Source organism: Bos javanicus, chromosome 3, assembly GCF_032452875.1.
Source record: "Bos javanicus breed banteng chromosome 3, ARS-OSU_banteng_1.0, whole genome shotgun sequence".
NCBI lineage: Eukaryota > Metazoa > Chordata > Mammalia > Artiodactyla > Bovidae > Bos > Bos javanicus.
In genome coordinates this window covers 12,281,754-12,298,285 of record NC_083870.1, presented here as the reverse complement: position 1 = coordinate 12,298,285, position 16,532 = coordinate 12,281,754, and the positions used below count along the sequence as shown (strand labels likewise).

The following is a 16,532-nucleotide window of genomic DNA, read 5'->3' as shown; positions in this document are numbered from 1 at the left end:
ATCGCGGGCCCCAGGGGTGGGCAGAGCGGAGGTGAGGGCAGGTGTGCGGAGGAAGGGTCAGGAGATTACTGAGGGAACAGAAGAGATGAAGAGAACCCGGGCAGAGCCAGAGGAGGCCCAGAGGGCCATGATGAGACTCCACACCCCTCCCCAAGAGGAACCCACCTCATTCTCTTCTCTCATTGCCACCCAGGACCCCACCAATGGCTACTACAACGTCCGTGCCCACGAAGACCGCCCGTCTTCCAGGGCAGTGCTCTATGCTGACTACCGTGCCCCCGGCCCTGCCCGCTTCGACGGCCGCCCCTCCTCCCGCCTCTCCCACTCCAGCGGCTACGCCCAGCTCAACACCTACAGCCGAGCCCCGGCCCCCGACTACGGCCCTGAGCCCACGCCCCCTGGTCCTGCTGCCCCCGCTGGCAACGATACTGCCAGCCAGCTATCCTACGAGAACTATGAGAAGTTCAATTCCCATCCCTTCCCCGGGGCAGCAGGGTACCCCACCTACCGACTGGGCTACCCCCAGGCCCCACCGTCCGGCCTGGAGCGGACCCCATACGAGGCATACGACCCCATCGGCAAGTACGCCACCGCCACGCGATTCTCCTACACCTCCCAGCACTCGGACTACGGCCAGAGATTCCAGCAGCGCATGCAGACGCATGTGTAGGGCCGGCGCCTGGCCGGGGCATCTCTGCGGGGCAGAGGAGAAGGCTCTCACAGCTGTTCCCTGATATTCAGGGACATTGCCCGTTGTTGCTCCCGTCCTGGACCGGCCTTCCTCCTCCCACCGCGGCAGGCAGGGAGCAGGTCTCCCGGAAACACCCCGTCCCGAGGATGGTGCTCTGCGCATGCCCCAGCCTCCTGGGCCTGCCCTTCCCTCTTCTTCGGGAGGATGTGTCTCTTCTGACCTGCACTCTTGCCTGGCCCTAGTCTGGGGACTGGGAAAGTGAAGGTTGCGGAGAGCAGAGGGGCCACTTTTTAGCATTCCCTTTCTATGCCGTCCCTCTGGTCTCACATGAGCGTGATGGGGGCGTCCTGTGGGGAGGAGCAAGCGTTGGCCCAGGGTACACCGAGTGTCGGGGTGGGTGGCTCTGGTACAGATAGATTGCCTGGCCCGTCCCGTCTGTTCTCCGCAACACACCTTGGGTGCATCTCTCCCGCCTCGGGACTGCAGAAGGGACCTTGGATTTATTTTTTTAGCCCTGGCACCGAGTTCAGATCCAGCCCTCGTTCAGCTGGGATTAAAATGCCAAGTCATCTTGGCTGCCCACTGTGGACCCCTGTCGCTCTGCCTGCAGAGGGATCCAGGTATCTCTCCTAACGCTGCCCTTTCCTCCTCCTCCTCCTCTGTGCTGGGCCAGCCGGATAGGTCAGGGGGGTCGTGATGGAGAAGGATAGGTCAGGAACCAACCACGTCCTGAGTCACCAGCAAGACATCAGCGTGCTACATAGCAGTTTCCAGAACCCACGCTAGAGGGAGCCCATCCAAGCCCCCTCTCCCCAGGAGGCCCCACTTCTGGTTTAATGAGCCTGCCTGCGGAGTGGTGGTGAAAGTGGGCATGCTATATAGGCTTTTTCAAAGACAACAAAACACAATTTAAAAACAAACAAAAAAAAAAACCTCACGGGGTAAAAATATAAAAAGAAGCTGTAGGGAGCTCCCCACCCAAGTACAAGTCCCAGTGTACTGGGAAAGGGGGAACCTGTTCTCTATCAGATTTCCAGTACCTTCCATTACTCTTTCAATCTCGAAGCACTTTGAATCCATTTTTAAACATTCAGGTGGTGAGACCTGTCACCCGATGGGCTCTATAGGACCAGAAGAGGGCCTGGCTGTCAGGCTCTGCTGTCCTACCCCAGAGCTGACCAGCTGGTTAGAGAGGCCACTTTCTGGGGGACATCTGTGGGAGATGTTCTCTTTAGACGGGTTTTCGTTTGTTACGTATCTTTTTTTTTTTTTTCCCCCCTGGACCAATCAGATTCTTTCTTCCACTTTCAGTGCCTTGAGTGTCCTGCTTTGGTTGACCGGCCCTGTGTGGGTGGCTGCACAGGAATCCGGTACGGTCAGCGCAAACTCACTGCCAAGTGTTGCAGAGTTTAGGGGATAGACGGGCGAGGGGACCTAGTAAGAGAAAGGGCTGACCCAGTAAGGTCACGCGGAAAGGCACTGCAGGCAGCCGCGGCCCACGAAGTCTCCCACGCCCAGCCTCACCTCCATACACACTCCTGCACTCACGCCCACATACGCATTCCACATTCTCAGCCGCCACCTCCTGACCAAAGAGAACGGGCGCTCCAAAGAGAACTCACTCCTCTGCCCCGACCTTCCCTTGCCAAGAAGCGTGGTCTGCTCTTCCCTTAGCTCAGCCCTAACGGGAGGGTCCTCTGTTACAATTCCCAGAATGCGTTTTGCCCTTTCTCGTGGTCGCCATTCATTAGTCATGTTCGCTTTAATGAGTTACATGCTCATCAGCCACGGGCCATCGCCACCTTTGCAAATGGGTCTGTGGGGTGACATTCCTTGCCATCCCCTGGCAGTAAGGACAGCGCATACCCTGTAGCTCCAGTTCTGGCCTCTTCAGGCTGCGTCTGCATCCTCCTCCACTTCAGCACGGGCAAGTCCCATGGACCGGCCCTTTCAGAGGCCTCATACAGGTTCACAGCGTTATTCCAGCCTTACCCCTGGAAGCTGACTCCTTCCTGCTCAAGCCTTTTCTGTGAGTTTGGTGACGTGGTCCAATAAGGATGCAGGTCCCTGTGCAAATTCAGGCATTTTTGATGATTTTCACAGAAGCCACGGGGTAATCTAAACAGTTAAAATCTAAAGATGGTGGCTTTTTAAACAGGAACATTCCAAATGACTTCTGTTTGGCCGCGTTCTCTTGTTCCTCCTTTTTGGTTTTAGTACTGGGTCCATTCTGTTGGTGGAGAGGAGGAGGCCCTGAGGTCACGGTAACTCAGCTGACACTGCAGGGAGCATGAGAAGTCTATTGGAAGCCAGATAGACTTACTTCCCTGTGAACACCGTGCAAGGCACAGGGAGGTGTCAGCATTCAGGACTGCCTCTACCCTCTGCAGTGTTTACTCTAGGCTGATCAGAGTCTGAGTGGGGACCGACCTGTTAAGCCAATGGAATTGCCTTTCTGGGGCGTGGCAGTTGCCCTTGAGTTTGGGCGGTTGTTACCTAAGGCTGGAATCCCCCAGCACGGGGCCTCGGCCCTTGATGTGGTCACTTTGGTGATTCTGCCTTCGACGTTCTAGTGCTGGTGAGAAGAGCAAGGCATCCGGAGACGTGGGACCCAGTTCTGAAGCTGCCATTTACTGAGTGACCTTGGCCTAACCTCTAGGTTCATTGCCCACTATTTTCTAGTCTTTAAGATGAGGAGGGAGAATTGTACAAACCTCAGATTGTCCGACTTTTGCGTATTTTCATTTGGTGAGGTGGAAGGGCCTGCCATTCCTGGCAAGGATTTGGTAACAGCGGGTGGATGGGTGGGGGGAAGTTGAAAGGTTCTTCTCTTGAAAGAAGCTTTCACTGTGGACTTCATCCTCTTGTCAGAAGTGTTGTGAATGAGTTTCCACTAAAAACCCCTTGATCTCAAACAGCAGCAGAAAGAATATCCTAAACCTTAGTGAAATTGATGTGGGATTATCCTTTGGACATTGTGCTGCTCCCCACTCAGAAGGCTGACAGGTTTGCAAAGGTGTCTCTGGCCAAAGCAGGGCATGGTGTTTCCTTCACTGTGCCCCCAGGTTGCAGGTAACCTCTGTGGGGAAAAATGGAAGCAGCCACACTCCGCCCACGTCCTCTGGAGCACTCCCATGGCCCAGAAAGCTGGTCTCACTGAGCAAGGGGAAGCCTGCAGACTAAGGCGTCTTGAGCTAGAGGGCAAGGTGTGAGAACAGCTGACCTGTCTGTTCAGGAGCAGTTCAGAAGGGCAGGTGGTAGTGAGGAGGGAGTCCAGCAGTTATTGACTTCAGTTCTGCGTCTTCAGGAGGTTCTTGTGATTCTGGATGACCCACAGTCTCCTTGTGGAGGGTCCAGCTTGCATCCTAAATTGGGATCCCCCACCAAAGTCTAGCCACAATATTTGCATGAAGCAAAGTCCAACGTAAGTTAGAAAGGAAGGGAGGTCTATGCTCTCACAGATACCTTGCCTTCTTGGGATGAAAGAGATTAGTTTGATCTCACCCCAACCTTTCTTGTCTCCAAGCACTGCACACCCTAGTCCAGGTGCTGCCTTTCTGGTAATTTTGAGGGCAGTCTTTTCTGCTTGACAAGATGGAGCACACTGCCCTGGAGTCTCTTTTGCCCTGGTACCCTCTCATTAAATGGGTGGCTGTCTGTCAGGAGCCACACGTCCCGGGCTTTCTCAGATGGAATCAGATGGCGTCTCAGTGTATTTGGCTCATGTGCGCTGCCATTGTACATGGGTCACTCGGGTTTGGAGAAAGCCGTGTTAAAGCCGAGGCCTACCCCAGCTGTACTGAACTGGCTCAGTGACATCACTTCCTCAGTCTTTGCTGAGAGGGTGATTCTGTCCCCACTGCTGTATGCAAAGCACCCAGGCTGCAGAAACCCTGGCTTCTCTGCCAGTTTGGTGCTGCGTGCCATGAGCCAGGTCACCCGCTCTGTGCCTCTCCAGGCCCTTCTGCATGGCGGGGAATCACTTGAAAGGCATCAGTGAAGCTTCTGACTCTGGCGGGACCAGTGAGGATGTGGTAACAGACCACTGAAGTGCGCAGACCAAGGGATGTAATTGGAAAGGCATTTATTTTTGTGACGAGGCTATAAAATTAGCATTTAAATATCCCATCCCCTTCTCCTGGCCTTCCCCTTACCACTGTTGCTCCCTTTCTGGAGACCAGCCTCTTTCTGAAAGGCATTGGCCTCACTTATCAGCTGGGTCCTGACACTCCACCTCTGGGCTTCTGGAGAGGATGGAAGGATGTGTGGCTTGGGATGTTTCAGAATTCGGAAGATGGGTTTGGGGGGGGTGGGGGGTGGGAGGATCACATTTTCTTGCATCACTGTGAGTGAGTTCCAGGCCCTGTCCCTGGAAGAATAATTGCTGCGCAGAAGTCACAGGCCATACTGGGCGATTCTGGTACAAGCTTGCCCTTAAAAATAATAACAGTAATGATAATAACTCTGTTTGCATAGAGCTGTCTGTCACTCATTCCTACCATCTCCTGTCCCCTAATCCTGGCTTTTTGCTGTCCCCAACAACTGGCCTTTGCAAGTGTTGGTGGGCCAGTAGGGGTCTTCTTCATCTGGAGATTTTTAGATGCTGTCTCCTGGGAGTACCCCTGACTCTGGGAAGAGAGCAGCCAGGTTGCCAATACAATCAAACTCTGACACAATCTTGCTAGCAATAGTGACCCAGGAGATTTGGCTGCCTCCAGTCACACCAGAATGAGGTCCAGGGCTCCCTGTGGTCACGTTTTCTAACCCCACTCTTCTTGGGATTACAACCACCATTTCTGGCTCCAGTTAAATTTTCTCCACTCAAGCCCCAATAATAAATGGGTCCATGAAGATAATTAAGAGGAAAAAAATATTATTTTTGTTAGAACAGACCATCGTAGATTTTTAGCAATGTGTATCTGTGTCCCTCACACTTTTCCTATTCTGCCTTTTTTCATTTTCCTTTTTTTTAAATATTATGTACTATATTTTTAGTCTCAAACACACTATATATTATATATATTTAATTTTTTTATATATATAAATATAAATGTTTTAAAAAGTACCATGTTTTGTGGTGTTTAATGTACAAGCAGCTCTAGTTACTTAAAAGCTTGGCTGATTTGGGGTGAAATGACCTGAATTGGAGGAGAAGATTGATTTTGGGATTGAGATGGCAGAGACTATCTATTTGTGTCACCTCCAGGCCGTGGGGCAAACACGTTTTATTCACCAGTTTGTGTCGCAAAAGCCTGAGGCCAATCGTGGCAGTTCAGGGACAAACAGCCAGAGGCTCCCTGCTTTTGGAACACAGCATCCAAATGTTCAGTGCCAAATTTGATTATGGGGATAGGAAGGGGAGACTGAATCTGGGATCCAAATCCCAAAGGATTTGGGAGTGTGAGGGTGAACAGGACTGATTTCATTTATTTTAAAATGCAGTGGTTTGGGTAAAAATTCAAAATTGCCGGGTCACCAGCCCTTTGAACTTGAAGTGAAACAGAATGAAAAAACAGATGGTCAGCAGTACACACACACACGGGCCATCCTGCTGAGAAAGTCTGGATCCCCAAGTTTAGTAGAATTTGCAGAGATTTTGCTTTGCTCTTTTCACAGCAGTGTTAGAGGATAACTGGCAAAAAAAGGAAAAAAAAAAAAGAAGCTGCTTTCAGATAATGTTTTTGAAAACTATAAATCACAAAAGAAATACAAGGGTTTATTTCCTTCAGCCAGGCTTCCCTAGTGGCCTAGACGGTACAGACTCTGCCTCCAATGCGGGAGACCTGGGTTCAATCCCTGGGTCGGGAAGATCCCCAGGAGGAGGACATGGCAACCCACTCCAATCTTCTTGCCTAGAGAATCCCATGGACAGAGGAGTCTGGCAGGTTGCAGTCCATAGGGTCGCAAAGAGTTGGATATGACTGAGCAGCTAACATACACATTTCCCTCATCCGGTTAAGAATCCGGCAAACCAAAGCTGGTCCACAGCAGCCTATTTGTACTCAAGGGACATGAGACACAGTCATAGACAGATAGGACGTAGGAGCTGAAAAAAATATTTGAGAGATAATGCAGCCCATTTTCAAGAAGACTAGAGCACGACCAAGAGCTTCTACGGAGGGAGGGGCAGGATGCAGTGGGGACTGCAGTTTAAGTGCGTTCTGGACCATGAGCCTGTAGGTAGTCCATGAGGCGTTCAGTGATGACCACCTGGACGAGGATGAGAGGCCCATGCAGTGTGACTCTAAAGTCTTCAGCCAGGTAAGTTGAACTGGCACAGGTAAAGTATGGCATGATAGTTGAGATCCAGAAGTGAACAGAAGAATTGAAAAAAAAAAAAAAAACAAGAGAAGAAGCAAGTTTATGCAATCATGGAGGCCCAAGTGCATTCTGTTAGGCCAAGTAGCATTAGGCAGGGTATCTCCTGTGCTGTGCGTGTGCTTGGGATGCACTTTGTCTCTGCATCCCCAGAGCCCAACCCCAGGGTCAGCAGGCACCTGGGGGCAAGTCTGTGAGCTGTATAGGGTGCCACATGCTGCTTGTCACTCCAAAGTTCGTGTGCCCTAGGTCCAAACTGAAACACTGGAGTTTGGAGCAGAGAAAGAAGACCAACCAAGAAGATGGGAGACGTAGGTTTGTCTCAGGTTCATCTTCCAAGCCAGCTGAGGTGTAAGATTTGGGGGGAATGAGGGTGGTAGGGGGCATGACCTCCTTTTTGGTTGGTGGTAGATGACAGTGTGGTGTTTCAGGAATCTTAATCATCAGCCTCCTGGTTCCAACCAGTCTGGGGTCTATGGATTTGTGGTCAACGTGTAGTCATCATCCTCCACCTGGGTGGGGAGTCTTAGTTCCCACAGAACAACTCAAAGAAGTGTGTCCGATTATTAGCTGTGTCCCTCAAGAGGAACTAGGACTCTGTTTCATCACTGAACTGTTGTTTCTTGACTGCTTTCCCTGTGTTTGTAGATCCCCTCACTTCCTCATTAGTAACTGCTAGAGTCTGCCCTTCGGAACTCAGAGAAGGCCTAGGACAAATAAGAAATGGGGGACACAGGGCCCTAGGAGGGTCCTGCAGGGTCCTCTTCAGTTTCAAGTCCCCCTTTTCTTTGATATTCTTCAATCCTTAAGGGAACAGGGGTGGGTGGGACAAGAAATGGAATAAGGTTTTAGATGGTGAGATTAATCATAAGCTTGGCACGGGGACTCGGTTTTAGGGGGAATCCATTCATATCTAGGCCACAGGAGCCTGTCTCCTGTATTAGACCTATTCCTGTGCAGGGGCCCAGGCCCTTCTTCAAGTCACTTCCAGCCTGAGGGCAAGTAGTAATGACACCAACAGCCGCTTTACCACCACTGTCTGCAGAGTTTAACAAGCTACTCTCTCCTTGAGAGTGCTCCTGCCTCACAACAGGAGCTCTTGCCCTTGGTACAAACCTGCTCCTGTCTGTACTTTCACACCGAAAGTGTGAACTTCAAAGTCCTCCAAGATCACCTTAGATCACTCAGCCCTCCCTTTCACTCGCCCAACATTTCAACACAGTCTAACGGAATCATGCCTTGTTTTGAGTAACCCCTGCACTTTGCTGCCTCTATGCTTTTATCCAGGCTCCTTTTTTTTGCCTGGAATGCCCATGTCCTTTGACTTTCTTATTGCAAATTTTACCCATACTTATGGGTCAGCTCAAAGGCCATCTCTCCCAGGAAGCCCTGCCTGATTTATCACGAACTCACAACAGGAGCTCTTGTTGTGAGCTCTTCTCTCCCTCCTGTGAAGTCTTAGGACAGGTGGCTACATCTCACTGATTTCATTTGTGACTGATGCTTTGATCACAGGATTTTGTGTATAACACATCAGTATTTTCCTCTTAAAATAAGGGCATTTGAAGGCAGGGATCCTGTATCTTTTTGTTTGTTTAGTATGCTCATCACCCAACAGACTCCCTGGCACATAGCTGCTCAATATGTGCTAAAGGAATACAGGGATGGAGAGAAGGGAATCAAGCACACCAACATAATGCATAAAGGAGATTTACCCTGGAGGAGTCCATCCCTGATGAAGTGGGACAGCATGGTGATTAAAACATGGGCTCTCAAGTCAGTCTGCCAGGCTGACAGACATTACCAGTACTCACTAATATTGAGTCCTCTATTTGAGTCCCCTGGCTATTGGGCAAGGCCAGCCTGACTAGTTTTGGCCAGTGTTCTGTAAACAGAAGTGACATGTCACTTCCAGACCAAAGCATTTAATTGCTAGTGAGACTCTCCAGCTCTTTCTTTGCCTGCCATAGCAACGGGAGCTCATTTATTCCAGATGGTATAACTTCAGTGGAAGTCCCTCTCGGCCTGGGTCCCTGAGTGGTAATGTGAAGCAGAACCCTTTTGCCAACCCACGATGAACATGCAGTTTGAAGGAGAAGTGAATCTTTGTTTTGTTAAGATACTGACGTTTTGGAGCTGTTTGTTACTGCGACATTGCTGTGCCCTATCCTGATTGATACACAACTTCATTGTTTGCTCCTGCTTCATCTTGAATAATGTTGGGGATGAAGAAGTTTTCTTCTACCCTTCTAGGTTCTTCAAACTTGTTTAAGAATTAAATTGACATGAGGCAGATTAATAAGAGCAAATCACCCAGAAATTAGTAGCATGTATACAGGGTAAAGATCCAGGAAAACTGAGTAGCTTACTTGATCAAAGCCCTTTCCTTAAATACCATCCTCAGCTAAAGACAAAAGAGGAGGTTGAGGGTGGGGAGAGTCAGTTATGGGAAGTTATAGTCACCCAGTAAACAAGGGTGATTATGATACACGTTTAAGTTTTTGTCTTCTTCCTTGGTAAGAACTTCTAGAGATTTGGTCATCCTACTCTTCCCAGTACAGGGAGGGAGACTCTCTGATAAATGGAGGTTTCCCTTAGAGGTGTAAATGTTTCTTGTTCAGTTGCCCAATCCTGTCTGACTCTTTGCGACCCCATGGACTGTTTCTTACAATAGGGCAATTCCTACTTCCTTTAGAGCCCGTCCCAAGTCTCCTGTTTCACAGAAAATACCCAGATTAAAACAATATGCCAAAAACATATTTTAGGGTGACAAATTCTGTTCCCCTACATTAAGTTACTTTATCTCTCTGCATCTCACTCTCCTCCCTGTGAAATGGACTAGTAGTTCCTTTTCCCATATAAAGTACTTAGCAGAGTTCCCAGCAAGTGAGTATTCAGTAAATGTTAGCTTGTATTAGCCTGGAGAAAGGGGAGCAGTGAGCATATACCTCTTTCCCCTCTGCCCCTTTTCCTTAGAGACATCACAAAAGATGTCAACAATTGCCAAAGGTTATGAAAAGACCATGGCCTCTGGAATGAGAAGATTTAGGTTAACATCCCAGCAGTGCCTCCTGAAACTCTGATTCAGGGCAGGTCAGCACATCTTTCTGAACTGCCTTTTCTTTATCTGTACAATGTTGTGAACACTCAATGAGATGAGGTACACAAAAACCCTTTGTAAATTGCTAAAAGGTATTCAAATGTGAGTTGATTACTTGGGTCTATTAACACTCTAGCATCCCACTCCCACACATCGCCACTCTTTGCAGCATGCATGCCACACACCTTGCTCCTACAACCATACCCCCACTCCTACCCTTGCACACAAGATACTGGCAGCTCTAACAGTGGCCTGGTATTGATAGAATGTTCCCATCCAGCTGGGATGACAGAGAATGTCTTTATGGTCCCCAAGGTTCTAAAACCAAAAGACCCACTCTGCAAAGCAGAAACCTGGGGGAGGAGAGAGATCACTTCATGGCACTCACTTTCCCATTTCCTTTACTCATTGTAATTAACTACACAGAGGCGACCTCCTGGGGAGAGCAGAGCCATCAGCTCCCAGAACTGAACCAAGAGCTTTGTCTTTTTGTTCCTCTCCACATAATACTGCTCTCTTGGTGGTCGCTATGCAAACACATCCTGCATTCATTTGCAAACTGGGGAATATTTCATATTTTGAGACTCAGATAAATGTTCCATGTCCCCAGAAGAGACACAGGTTGGGACTTCTTTGCAAATAGTCTCATGTCAATCCTCCTAGTCTGGCTGCTCAGTGATATTGTAGCCTGAGGGATGACCAAAACCTTGCTCTTCTCAGAGCCCTCACAAAAATAGATGCTTACCTGTGGAGAAGAGAATCTCAAAAATTGAAGGCATCTCTGGAGCCAACTACGGACCCAAAGGAGGAGCCGCTATTCTGCCTCAGAGACAAGGCTTTGCGTCAGGGCCGTCAGGGGACTGGAAAACAGGGTGGCTTTTTATGGAGTCTGGGCTTTGGAATCTGAATGTTTGGGCTTCCCTCCAGCTTTCCCAGGCACCAGCTTGATGCCTTTGGGAAACTCATTTGACCTCTTTGGGCCTCGGTTTTCTCGCTGATAAAAATTATTCCTTCATTCATGCAAAAAATATTTATCGAACATTCCCCATATGTCTGGCATTATTTCAAGCCCTGGGGGCTACAGCATGGAACATTGCAAAGTCCCTGCTCTTGTGGCACTTATGTTATAATGATGTGAGAGGGACAATAAACAGATAAGTGTGTGTCAGATGATGGTTAGTACTCGGGAGAGACACAGAGCTGAGTACAGGGGATCATGAGGGATGGACTGTGTTGGGTGGTCAGAGAAAGCCTCTGTAAGAGGACAGGTAAACTTGGAAAAAGAATATTCCAGGCAGAGGGAACAGCAGCTGTGAAGATCCTGAGGCAAGAAATAAGGAATCTGTCCAGAAAGAGTAGAAAGAGGTGGTAGGAGATCCTATTAGAGAGAAAGATGGAGTCAAACAGATCCATGAGAACTTGTAGGCCATTGAAAGGACTTTGGAAATTATTCTGAGATGGGAAAATGAATTAAATCAAGCCATATATGATTGCTGTTTTCATAGATCAAAAATGATCGAACATCAGCGATTTTATATGGTTCAACCTAATAGATGTAAAACATTGCTGTTGCTGTTTAGTCGCTAAGCCACGTCCAACTCTTTTCAACCCCGTGAACTGTAGCCCGCCAGGCTCCTTATGCAGTATTGTTAATTTATTATTACTACTTTTTTAAGAAACCAAGTTTTTCTATTATTTCAGCAGGATTAATTAAAAGACATTTCTTCCTTCCACTGAGCACGAATCTGCCTCCGTGCAGTTTTCCCCAGCGCTGTAATTCTGCCTTCAGGGCACTGCTGTCTGTAGTCACCACCCCCTTTTCCCAAACAACTCTTTTGATATTGAAATACAGTTGTCAAGATGTCATGCTTCTTCCCAGATACCTCTTTTCCAAGTTAAATAATATTTCTGATTCTTCATTTTCTCTTATGATATGGTTTCCTGACTCTTCCACATCTGCCCTTTTGAGTGAGTTTTGAACAACTGCTAGAAAACAACCTCACCCACTTCATCCCACTAGTCTGAAGGATCATTCCCAACCTCAACCCAGTAAGGTTCTCTATGTTCCTTCACCTTCTTACAGTCAGTAAGTACAGACAGTATCTTCTGACTCTTCCCCAAAAGAGAGTGGAGGTCCCTTAATCTTCAGTGACCCTGAATACTACCCCCTCCACTGCAGTGAGAATACCAGATTCTCAGACAATAATCCCTAGAAGATGGAATAAGAGGGGTTCCCAGGCCTGGCACCTCAACCTAGATTCTTCAGGGTCCCCCAAGACTTGGAATGCTCTGTGTGGAATGGCCTACTTGGAATTTTTTAAGGGCTAGCATCACAATGTTTCAGACTTGGCTTCTAGGATTTAAGATCTGTTAGCTGTCTGGTTTCGAAACCGTGCAACTCAGATTGGGACTTGAACCCATGGCCTCTTAACTGAGATCACACACCTGGTCTCAGGAATTAATGAAGCACAGATTCTTGATGTCTCCTTACAGAAAGAATTCAGAGGCAAAGTGATAGGTAAGAAGTGGGTTTATTTAGAAACACTCTGCAGACAGCGTGTGGGCCAGACCAGAAGGCGAGAGCAGCGCCAGGGCATGGGGTTGTGTTTTCATAGGGGTGGGTAATTTCATAGGCTAATGAGTGGGAGGAGTGTTTGAGCTATTTGGGGGAAGGGGTGGGGATTTCCAGGAATTGGGCTACCACCCACTTTTTGACCTTTATGGTCAGTCTTGGAACTGTCCTGGCACCTGCGGTGCATCAGCTTGCTGATGTGTTAAAATGAGTATGCACTGAGGCTTAAGGTCTAGTGGAAATTGACTCATCTGCCATCTTAGACCTAGCTGGTGCTAGTCAGTTTATGTCATGTCCTTGGGCTATGTCTTTTTTTTTTAAAGGTTGTGCTCTGTCCCCTTCCTTTCTGTGTTCAGTTTGAGAATCAGGAGATATGGGTTCAAGTCTAGTTATGGAAGCTTTCTGAGTCTCAGTTTTCTTATCCATAAAATGGGAATAATGATCCTATGTCATCAGCTGAGGGAAGAGCTAGCACAATGGGATATTAAGTGAGCATGTTTCCCCAAACCCACCATGAGGCCTGGCCTTCACTACTATCCCCTAATCGGTCCTTCAGCTCTGCCCAGACCTCTGCAGTGCCTAGATGTTTTCTCTGTTTCCATTCTTTGTGTCCCTAGATTCTGTTCTCCACAGCAGGGCATTGATAGTGATTCCCTAGGGGATTGTTACCCTGGGTGCATGTATGTGTGGTCAGTCATGTCCTACTCTTTGCAACCCCATGGAGTGTAGCTTGCCAGGCTCCTCTGTCCATAGGATTTCCCAGGGAAGAATACTGAAGTGGGTTGCCATTTCCTTCTCTAGGATATCTTCCTGGCCCAGGGATCAAACCCAGGTCTCCTGCATTGCAGGTGGATTCTTTACTACCAGGGAAGCCATTGTTACCCTACTTGGGGAGAAAAAGAATCTCTTCTTAGTTTCACCATCAGTACTAAAAAATTAGACTTTAACTACAATTATGCAACCTGAGTAATCATTTTAAAATGTAAATCATATCACTTCACTGCTTTGCTCTGGGCCTCTCACTTCTCATTCCACCTAGAATAGAATCCACTCTCACCTCCAACAGGCCCTACCTTACCTGGCTCCTGCCGACCTCCATCCTCAACTGGTCGCTGAGCACTCTAGTTCCACCAGCCTTGCTCTCTTGATCCCTGGATCCCTTTCTTCAGTGAAACTACCTGAACTGCGGTGGGGTACTTCTGGGGGACCAGAAACTACCTGGGGTGCTTTTAGTATAAGGAAAGGAAGTGTTGCTCAATTGTGTACGACTTTTTGTGACCGCATGGACTGTAGCTCACCAGGGATTCCATGGCTTTCTCCAGGCAAGAATACTGGAGTGTGTAGTCATTCCTTTCTCCAAGGGATCTTCCTGACCAAGGGATCGAACCCTAGTCTCCTGCATTGTAGGCAGATTCTTCATTGTCTCAGCCACCAGGGTAGGGAAGAAGCTAACATATATTAAGTAAATGTGCCAAGCACTTTCACAAATGTGATTACGTGCAACGTTCAGAAGAATGGGCCTTGGAAGCCAAGCCTTAAAGGGAATTCCCCATTCTCCATCCCAGGTTCCATGGGGCCAACTCAGAAAAGCTCAGCAAATAAACCCAAGAAACTTCCAGCCTCAGAGCCCCCAGGCCTCCAGCTCTCTCCTTCTAATAACCTAAAGGGCTATTAACAATCTCTTCATTTATTAAAGCAATATTTTTTTTTTTTTTGGATGCCTGTCCCTTTGGTCTGACCACATGTCACAGAATGAAGCTGGAATGCCAGATCATCCTTTAAAAGGGCAGCTCCTCCCTAGGGTAGGAAAAGAGAGACAGACCTCATTGTTCAAAACCACCCCTTTCTTTCTCTTTTAAAAAAATATTTATTTATTTGGCTGTACCAGGTCTTAGCTGCAGCATGAGGGATCTTTGATCTTCACTGTTGCTTGCTGAATTTTTAGTTGAAGCAATTGAACTCCTAGTTGCGATGTGTGGGGTATTATTCCCTGACCTGCGCCTCCTGCATTGGGACCGCAGTCTTGGCCACTGGACCACCAGGGAATTCCCAAGAATTGTCCCTTTCTTATGGGAGGGCATAGTCCCCCAGTACTGGGCACAGGTTTGGATTAGAAACTCTATGTGGAGGAGGAGAATTCCCTGGTGGTCCAGTGGTTAGGACTCTTCATTGTCACTGCCAAGGGCCCAGGGTTCAATCCCTGGTCAGGAAACTAAAATCTCACAAGCCATGGGGCCAAAAAAAAAAAAAAAAAAGAGAGAGGGAGAGAGAAAGAAAAAAGAAAATTCCATGGAGGTAGAAAAACCTTAGGGCAAATGTAGATACTTTGGGAATTCTGGTAGGTTGAGGACAAAAAGTCTAATATTTGAGTTCAACCATGTGGGCTGGTTGTGCTCTGAATCAGGGAACTGGGATCTGTCAATGATGGTGAACTCCCTGAGGATAGGGAAACATCTTTACACTTTTTATCTGTCAAAAATCAGGGGGAATTTGGACCACTGAATTGTGAGTTTGCTTCTAAGCACGAACAACTAGGATTCCATGATTCTGATGTCTTCTAGGGATACCAACCTAGTGGCAATGAAGCAACCTGGATTTTTAGGACAGTACATTTCCAAATGCTCCTCACCAATTTTCCATTCAGAACACTTGGCTTCTGTGTAATATTTATGGCAAACCGGTAGCAAGAGGAAGAATGGAAGTTTTTTGACCCTAAGTCTTTCCCACCAGAACTTGTTTCCTTCATACTTGGCATGGACTTAGTGCAACATCTCTGACGCCTGGGCCTCCATAATCACAGGGAAGAAAAAGAAAAAGCAAAAAGTCAACTCACTCCTATTTAAAGACTCAAATCAGGAGTTATCTCTTCTGGGAAGACCTCCACTCCTATGACAAATAAGTGATCCTTGCTTGTCATCCCGAAGCACCCCCCTAATACACTCCCCTCCATTTGTGCCTCTGCCATTTTTATTACACCCAGCACAGCTTACCAAAGTATCAACACTTGAAAAAGGAATTGTGGTGCCAGCCATTAAAAAAAAAAAAAAAAAACTTCTTACTTTCCATAATATGGTGCCCTCCAGCTAATAGCCAAACTCTTTCCTTCCATTCTCAGCTAAGTTTCTGGAAATCCAAGGCTGGTACTTTCCTGCTTTTATCACTTGACCCTCTGAACACACTACAGTCTATCTTCTGATCCTGCCAAATGGATCTTGCTCTAGTCATCAGATCCAATGGTCACTTTTCAGTTATTTTCTTCTGTTATAGTGTCACTTTAAAAGTTTTGTTTATTTGGCTACCCTGGGTCTTATCTGCAGCATTTGGGATCTAGTGCCCTGACCAGGGATCAAACCCCAGCGCATTGCATTGAGAATGCACAGTCTTAGCAACTGGGCCATCAGGGCAGTCCCTAGGATCATTTTTTTCTACGTGGCTGCCTTGGATCTTAGTTGCAGCTCCTGAGTTCTTCCTTGTGTCATGTGGGATTTTTTCATGCCACTCTCCAGTTGTGGCTTACAGACTCAGTGGTCGCAGCACTTGGGCTCAGTTGCTTCAAGGCATGTGGGATCTTAGTTCCCCAACCAGGGATTGAATCCACTCCTGCATAGCAAGGTGGATCCTTAACTACTGGACTACCAGGGAAATCCCACTAGAATCATTTTTTTTAAACAAAAATTAATCATGATTTTCATACAAATACAAAATTAAATGTGTCCAAAACTGTATTTAATCATTAATGAGAGATACAGTTAGATGTTTCAACTGCTTTAAAGGAAAATTCAAAATATCACACTTAGATAGGTCAACCAGGACTTCTGAAATGAATTTTTGTCCACGAGGCACTAATCAGT

General features: G+C 47.6%; 1 protein-coding gene across 3 annotated transcripts in view; it reads left to right on the top strand.

The window, feature by feature from the left end:
- The window catches only part of KIRREL1 (kirre like nephrin family adhesion molecule 1), a 105,317-nt gene extending 99,561 nt beyond the window's left edge, over window positions 1–5,756 (top strand). For all 3 annotated transcript variants that reach the window (XM_061402578.1, XM_061402569.1, XM_061402559.1), the window contains one exon: window positions 194–5,756. In XM_061402578.1, the coding sequence (XP_061258562.1) occupies window positions 194–670 (477 nt within the window). In that variant the 3' untranslated portion in view covers window positions 671–5,756. The remainder of the gene's footprint in view (window positions 1–193) is intronic.
- The last annotated feature ends 10,776 nt before the right edge of the window (window positions 5,757–16,532 follow it).